General features: G+C 36.6%; 1 protein-coding gene across 2 annotated transcripts in view; it reads left to right on the plus strand.

Annotated features, from left to right (window-relative positions):
• Positions 1-7,853, plus strand: part of arfgef2 (ADP-ribosylation factor guanine nucleotide-exchange factor 2 (brefeldin A-inhibited)) — a 35,308-nt gene extending 27,455 nt beyond the window's left edge. The window contains exons 33-39 of one of the 2 annotated variants that reach the window (XM_053482748.1): positions 390-447; positions 638-737; positions 3,175-3,314; positions 3,431-3,602; positions 4,068-4,206; positions 5,362-5,479; positions 6,216-7,853. In XM_053482748.1, the coding sequence (XP_053338723.1) occupies positions 390-447; positions 638-737; positions 3,175-3,314; positions 3,431-3,602; positions 4,068-4,206; positions 5,362-5,479; positions 6,216-6,380 (892 nt within the window). In that variant the 3' untranslated portion in view covers positions 6,381-7,853. The remainder of the gene's footprint in view (positions 1-389; positions 448-637; positions 738-3,174; positions 3,315-3,430; positions 3,603-4,067; positions 4,207-5,361; positions 5,480-6,215) is intronic. The other variant, XM_053482747.1, reaches the window with a different exon arrangement.
• Positions 7,854-8,735: the final 882 nt, after the last annotated feature.

Raw genomic sequence — 8,735 nt, forward strand, 5'->3', positions numbered from 1 at the left:
ATGAGAAGGAATAGATGAGGGTGGGAACAATATGTTTTTCATGATCGTATACTTGTTTCTACATGACGCATAATGTTTCTCTGTTCCTGTATTAATGTGAATAACTTGCTAAGAAGCTTGATGTGTTATTACATCATGATTTTTGTTACAGTTTCCGAGCAACTAAAACAGTATATTGGAGCATGCCTGGTGTGCCAGTGAATGAATTTGTGATTTGTCCACCCCTGCATATATTAATGATATTAATATTTGATTTTTTAACTACTATAAAATTGTCTCATGCTAACAACAAGTTTGTGAAGCCTGTTTTCAAGGTAACTGTGATTGACCGTATGAAAGACTCTTAATTAAATCCACCTTACCTGATGCGATTATTGTCCTCTTAATAGCTTGTTGACATGGCGACCAGCTGGGCAAGAAGAGGAGGTGGGAGATGGGAAACACATGGTGAGATGACTAACATCAAACACGCACCACAAAGAGATAATCACCAACCAAATAGCACTCTGAAATTCATATGACAGTAAACACCTTGTTATATATAACAATGATACACCCTTGTTAGAGATCACATTGAACAAACTTTATTTCCGATGTGGTGCGAAAGGTAAACTGTTTTTTGTTTTTTTCCTCTCAGGATGTGGAAATGGATTCTCAGTCTCAGAGCAGCTTTGAGCGAGCACAGAGTCAGATGTCCACTGCCAGTGATGAGGCCTGGAGGGGAAAGCCCCATGCACGTAAGCAACCAACTCATCTGTCATCTGTCATTTCTGCCATTTAAAGTGAGCTTCCTGTTCTGTCATTAAATCATCTGCTAAGAATTCTATTTTAGTCTGTGTTGTCGCTTTCAAGCCTCCACTAGACATTAATTAGAGTCTGGGGAAAAAGTGCTATGACCCATAAATGTTATCATTGCTGCTTGTTGGCTCATTTCTTCCTCAGTAAAGATAAGCCTTTGATGTGATCCCACACTAAAATCAAAAAGGCGGTAGGCCAGAAGGGTAGAAAAAAATGTTCACTTAGGTTATAGTAGTTAATTTAAGAGTTTAATGAAAATGATTCATAAAAGAAAATAAAGTTTATAGTACCTCAACTTGCATACATACTGTAGTTACTGATTTTAAATTATGGGCCCTTTTATCTTGGAATGTGGGGAAATCTCAAGTTAAGGCTAACAGTTTCTAGAATTTGGTATTCTAGTATGATTTCAAACAGTTGATGAATAAATTGTAAAAAGTCATGAAGATGAAGCAAAAGTCATTTTAGGATGTCCTGATTGTAGGCACCATCAATGATCAGCCATCACTTTAAAACCACCTGGGTGTTTGCCTCATGTCACAAAGATAGCTTTGGCCCCTAAGGGCGTGGCCTTGCAGGAACTCAGGGGTGTGCTGTGGTGCCTGGCACCAGGACATTGGCACTGGATTCTTTGGGTGCTGTGCGTTGCGAGGTGGGTCCTCCGTGGATCGGACTTGGCACATCCCATGTGTATCCATTGGGTTCTGGCGAGGTTCGAGGATGGGGCAGATGTGGTCCCTTTGTCTGTGGTGCACTCTTTTTTTTGTGCCTTGACATTATGGCCAGCATTTTTTGGCAAGTTGTGTTGCATTGGCTTTTCTGTAAGATCGGACAGGATGGGCTGGCTTTTGGTCCCTGTGGCAAGGGTCACCCTTGGGTGAGTATGATCCTGTCACCAGGTTACTAGTGTCTAGTAAACGAACAAGCTAGTGTATGAAACAATTAGTGTATGTCAAATCCCACTCTCTGACCTCAAACCACTGATAAATCAATATACTGTATATTAAATAAATGGCAAGCAGAATGGGAACAGTACCAAAACAACAAATTATTCAAAATAAACCCAATGGTAGAAAAAAAAAAAAAGCTATCACCACTTTGAAACAAGACACGACCAGGTCGTATATACAAGGTGCCGTATAGGCCATACAAATATTACCCATGCTTATTTATTAAAGGATGAAGAAGCTCCAAAATGTCAGCACTGCAGAACTACTTTAACTATAAAACACATACTTTGGCACTGCCCAAGTTTTAATACTATAAGAAAACAATTTCTACCAGAAGATTTAAAAAACATATTCTGCAAGACGAAACCAGAAAAGCTTCAAATGTATGTTCTTCTGGCTTATACCATGCTATAAAGTGATATTTATTTATTTTATATATTATTATATCCTTTTTACTTTCCCACAACTCTCTAAATCACATACATTATAACATAACATAAAATTGGTTCGAATAAACCAGCTTAATATTTGATATAAATCTTGCCATGAAATGTGTAGCCTGTGAAGCTAATATGACAATAAATCCTAATACAAACAAACAAACAAACAAACAAATACTGTTGTATAGTTCGTGATCAATGTTCTTAATGTCACCATTTATGTATGTTATGGCTGATTGGTGGATTATTTGCATCAGTATTGTACATTGATGCAGATTCTTTTTAAAATAAACAAAATAGTATACTTAGAGTTTCTGATTCACTGTTGAATTGTGAAAGCAACAGTTTAACACCATACTTAGTCAATTTAATAAAGCATCAACTGTTCTAGTGCACCGACCAAAAATTATTTTCAGTCAGCATATTGATGTCTAGCATGGTGTCTAACAAAATGTAATCTACTTGCATCACTCAGTGATCCATGACCTTGTTTGCAGTTTTCATGTCTTTTAGGAAGGTCTAGAGATAAATAATAATGCTGACTGTTACCAGTGCTTTAACTCAGCGAAGTGCTATGAATGCAATCTATGAAAAGGGTTCACAAAAGAATAAAGACAAGTATCTCATTGCTGGTAATTATATCAACTTAGTATAGATACTAATCATACTGACCAAGGAAATCTTCGGTTTAAGCATACTAGCAACAGTTTTCTAAAATTGTTAAATGAATGCAGTAGCTAGCGGTCACAGTGCATACTGCCTTAAGAAACACGATGTATTCAGCAGCAGATTAGTGACCTGATTTAGTAAAATTTGAGTTTGTATTTATTTTCTAGGTGTATAAGAAATTATTTAACATACACACAGTAGCTCCCCATATTAAAACTAAAATCTACTTATCTGTTACATATTTAATAAAATTTTAGAAGGATTTGTGTTCTGTTGAGTGACACTGTGCTTTAAAACCTGTGTGATGTGTGTCACAGGAGTATCAGACCAGAGGCTGTTTGCAGGGCTCCTCATAAAGTGTGTGGTCCAGCTGGAACTCATTCAGACCATAGACAACATTGTGTTCTACCCAGCCACCAGCAAGAAAGAGGATGCTGAGAACATGGCTGCTGCTCTGGTATGTTTGTCTGTATTATTTTTATAACTCCATGATTCTGCAGATTTTTTTTTAGCTGTGTTTTTAATGATAGTACATTTACATGATATTTTCAATACCTGCTTTTTGTATGTCAGAGAGATGGTCTGGAAGAGATTGAGGAGCCACAGGTCGAGTCCGAGCAGGGCATGTACAGGCATCTCTCTCCTCAGCACCTCTTTAAACTGCTTGACTGCTTACTTGAGTCACATGGCTTCGCTAAAGACTTTAACTCTAACAATGAGCAAAGGACAGCACTCTGGAGAGCAGGTCAGTCTCCTTTATATATTTATACAGACACTGAAACAACTCGCAGATACAGTAGGACTGTTCTCTGAAATTGTCAGCCATTGACCCCACATTTATTTATACTCAATCTCGTTTTTAGCATACATTAATAAAAAAAAAAATTTACAGGTGAGAGCTGATTTATTTTAATGTATTTGTAATGAATTTTCCTATAAATTAAAATATATATATATTGTTGTAAATAATATATATCAATAATTTAAAAAAGTATATTATAATAAATATATGATTATTGTTGTAAGTGATCTCATTTCAATCTGTAAAGAATGTCGTTTTCATCAGCTGTTGGTGTGTTTATTCCTGTTGTACTCTGATCAGCTATTACTTATTATACTTGTTACAAATTATTAATTTGTCAATTTTGTTTACACAAAGTACTTCGTATCTGGATGTTAATAAGGTTTTGCCGGCCTTTTGTTGCTGCAGGATTTAAGGGCAAGTCCAAACCCAACCTGCTAAAGCAAGAGACAAGCAGCTTGGCCTGCAGCCTGAGGATACTCTTCCGGATGTACTCGGACATTCGACTGCAGGGCGCGTGGCCTGACATCCAGATTCGGCTGCTGCTGTGAGTTTGGACTTAATGGATCACTGAGTTTACTATGGCAAAGTACAGCTATACGCTTTCGTTATAAAACTCAGCTACTTTGAGTTACTAAGACGAGTAGGAATGAAAACATCTGGATGGTACTAACATGGAATAATTCTGTAGCCTACACTTTTTGACGCACCATGTAATAATGCTAATTATTTTTATGTGCATCGCATGCAAAATGACTGGTTTGTAACAGTCACTTTTAATTGTAGTCTTGTGGCTTGTACTTTTGTTGCTACTTGGGAAAGGAGTACAGTAGTTTTAGAGATTGGTCTGCATGCTTTAGTCTTTGCTGTTTAGACATATTTTGCAAGACATTTAACATAATAAAGCTACATGGTTAACCATATCTGCTTAGATTTGAAATACATTAAATTCTCACTTATTAAGAATAATCTTTACATCAATAAAGAATTGTTGAGAAGGAAAAAAGACTAAAATGTTTTTCAATCTTCATCTGTCTGACCATAGACTTTCTATCAGATGAAATTAGTTTGGCGATTCTTCTCCGACGTCTCTCATTAACATTACTTTTCTGCAGGCACGATTGGCACTCATTGATTTTTTTTTTCCATTCTGTAGACCTACAAAATCAGATGTTCAGATTACACATTTCTTAAAAAAAATTATAATAATAAATCTATACTCCCATCGAACCAGCAGCCATATTTTAGTTATAGTCCCTGAGATCACATTTTCACTCATACGTGATTTTATGTTTTGTGCTCTTACAAAACGATTGGCTGATTGGATAATCGCATGATTGTACACTTAAAAAAAAAAAAAACTCGTACAGTCTTTTACTTTTTATTAGTGTGCTTTAATTACACCAGGGTAGAAATGGTGCAGTGAAAATCTCTATGTAAATGGAAATCTGATTGTGTAGCATCAGCCGCCAATATCTTTGGCTTTTAAGGTTATTCTTTTATATATATATATATATATATATATATATATATATATATATATTTTTTTTTTTTTTTTTTTTTTATAGGAGTTAAGCAGGAATTTTAATTTGTATTATCATTCAAATTGAGTTAATATTCAGCGATAGAAAAAGCTTCAGCGTTCCCCTCACCACATCACTCCTGTACATTCATGGATTTTATTCTTTTTCTCCTTCCACAGTGTGTGTAGTGAAGCCTTGGCCTACTTTATCAGCCTAACCTCAGAGAGCCACCGAGAGGCCTGGACCAGTTTACTAATGCTCCTACTTACTAGAACACTCAGACTCCCTGACGACAAGGTGATTTCCCTTATGTACAGATGTAAGACACGTGTAGCTGAATAAAAAAAAAACCCACTCAAACAATCTATCATAATTTTTCATGTTGTTAGTCAGTTTCAGATGTCCCTGCAGTTTCCTCATGTCGTACATTCAAATTGTGTGCAATTTTTAGTCAGAGAAACTGAATGGCTTCCTTTTACACTGCTGTGTAGGAGAGTGCATTGGTTTAGCTGATTGACTTGGTATTTCCTGCATTATGGCCCCAATTTGAATTATCCCTTATCCCTCAGGGTTATATGGTAAACCTCGCTTACAGGAAACTCTCATCTGATAAGTTAAACTGTCAGTGCGATGACCTCTGTATGTAAAGGAATATCCCAGATTTACATTGATAGAATACTGACAGCCCCAGGGGCTTTCCCTTTCTTTTTTAGCCTGATGACCTTTTCTTTTATTACAGCATATAGATAATGTCAGAGCTGATATACATCTCTTAAAACACAGTCTACTTTTTTCCCCTACTTAGGGAAATCTCTCAGTTTAAGAGTAACAAGAGTAAAGAATAGTTGGCCACTGTTGCTTTTTAATTAATATCCTACTAATATTTACAATTTTCACCTTTACAGATGAATATCATCTTTGTGTGTATGTGCAGTAGCTGTTGTAGTAGGACTCTGATGTACTAATTAAATCTTTACTTTAAATCTCTACTTTAAATCCTTTCTTTATAAATGTATCTTTTATGTCTTTGCAGTTCAAACCCCATGCCTCCTGTTATTACCCACACCTGTGTGAGATGATGCAGTTTGACCTCATCCCTGAGCTGCGTGCAGTCCTGCGTCGCTTCTTCCTCCGCATCGGCTCAGTCTTCCACATTGCTGCCCCAGACATGGTGCACGCACGAGCCCCGTCCTCATAGGCCTCTGCTTGGCTTGCGTGTATAAAATACTATGAAATTAGAAGGCAGACAAGTGTTGCAGACCCGTTTCTGGTGTGAAGAACCACACAGGACCAATCAGAACCAATGCTGAGACCGCTTACTTCGGGCTCTGTGTCTAGAGCCAAACTTCATGTCTGGATCTCATGACCTTTTCACCCCTCAGCTCCTCTTCAAGAGAAAACAGCACTGTGAGCCAGCAGAGCTTTTCCTCTACGCTGCTGTTCAACACTGCAGTTCAGTCAAATCATATCACTTATTCCATGGCAACAATAATTAATTTATTAACCATATGGTTGTCTATCCTGTTTCTGATTGTCATTGTTTATTTTTTTTTTTATTTGTTATCTATTATTTCTGTCCTTTCAATGAGTCAAAAAACAGTGATTTCCAATTGCACAAAGCGGAAAGAGCATTTAAATATTCCACTATTCACGTATTTGTAATTTAAAGCACGGCTATGCCTATGATGAAGGAGATTCATTAAATCCTCAGGCAGAAATTATAACAAGGTTGGGGACTGCAGGAACATCTTGGTTATAGCTATTTCATAAAAAATTTTGGGGGGGTATCTTGATCATTTTTGATTAGAGCTTTAATGACGAACAGTGCAAAATACGGTCTCTTGTTGGTATTTGCATCTTGGCATATTTCATTCAAATACCACAGGCATGAAACATTATTTATGGAACACAGATGTGGGTTGTGTGCATCACATTTAACCTTAATGTGATAGACATTTACCCTTCACCTTCTGAAGTCTGTTTTGATTAAAAATAGGGTTTAACGGTTAAAGGGAATTGACCAGGGAAAGTAGAGCTGCTCAATTTTTTTGGGTGATTTAATAAAGTATTCTGTCAAAGACATTCCATTCACTCGGTTAAACACACTACACTTCCGTGCATAATGGGCAGGCAAGTTCCTTAGCCAGGAAAACATTTAAAAAAATGCCTGTTCCATTCTCCCTGCTTAATGGACAGGTTTGTTGTGTTTCCAGTCCCATCAACAGCTGATGACCAGCATCATCAGTGTCGAGTGTGATCATGTCAGCTTGCTTCATTATCTTGCAGTGTGGCCATCCCAACACAGAGAAACCGCATAAATAAAAGAAAGGTTACATACACTGAATAATGCAGACTTGTTTATACTTGAGTATAACAGTATAAAGCCTCTGTAGTTACAGAGCATATGAAGCTTGGGATTCATTTTTATTCTGATGTATTTAATTATTTGAAGTGCATTTAAATATTTTCTGAAAGCATTCCTTCCCTTGCAACTATATATGTCTACTTTGCTCCTCTGATGTATGGGGAATATAAATATATACAGTAAGAGGAAAAAAAAACAAGTGTAAAGTTTTCATGTAAAATAAAGAATTAAATGCGCTACACAATGTGGTGTTATCTTCCAGGCATGGGGAATTTTCGATGAAAATTTAAGGGTATTTACTCCATAATATTACATTTTTCATGTACCTTAATTGATAAGATAAAATTTTAACCACATGCATTTAAACTGGTAGTCAAATGCATCTGTGCATGGCTAACCTGGTCTGTATGGCACATTAATATTCAAATAAGCTCATAACACTCTAACACCAACTTCCAGTGTGCTTCATTTTAAGTTGTGTGAGTAAGGTAATATGCTGAAGTTTGAAAACTATCAATATTTTCATGCTTCTTATTGAAGTTTGTAATAATTAAAATGAAAAAGCAAGCCTAGTTTTAAAGTCAGAAGCTTGGTGCCACAGACAGTAGCATTCCTACTTCATACCTTCAGGCTCCAGGTTAAATCCTGAGCTCAGGTTACACCTTGTGTGAAGTTTCACTTGCTCTTCTGCTCTGCTGTCATTGTGTTTCCTTTTGGTTCTCTGGTTTCCTCTCACCTCCCGAAAACATGCCATTAGGTCAATTGGTGACACTAAAAAGCCTTTACACTGATGAACGATAATCATGTGAACATTCAGTGGGTGGAATGTCTGTGCTTAATAATCGACTGATTTAGCGACCATCATTCACGAACACCACTTTCACATTAGAGGAACTCGACTTGCTATGTTTCCTGTAGAGTTCGGACCTCAATCCAAGACAGTTCAATATTTGGAGAGTTTGTAGGAAGCAAGGGTTTCAGACATAAAGTGTAGCAGGGGAGTTATGTAGTACAAAGTAGTAACCACTGAGCCACCATAATGATTACACTATATAATCCACAGAGAAAAAAATATTAAATATAGAAGAGTTTACGAAAAAATATTTTCTTTTTCAATAATAAAATCTCCCTTTATTGTTCTTGAATGTTCTGTTATCCTTTCCAGTCAAAAGTTTGACTTGAGCAGAC

Source organism: Clarias gariepinus, chromosome 22 (genome assembly GCF_024256425.1).
Source record: "Clarias gariepinus isolate MV-2021 ecotype Netherlands chromosome 22, CGAR_prim_01v2, whole genome shotgun sequence".
NCBI lineage: Eukaryota > Metazoa > Chordata > Actinopteri > Siluriformes > Clariidae > Clarias > Clarias gariepinus.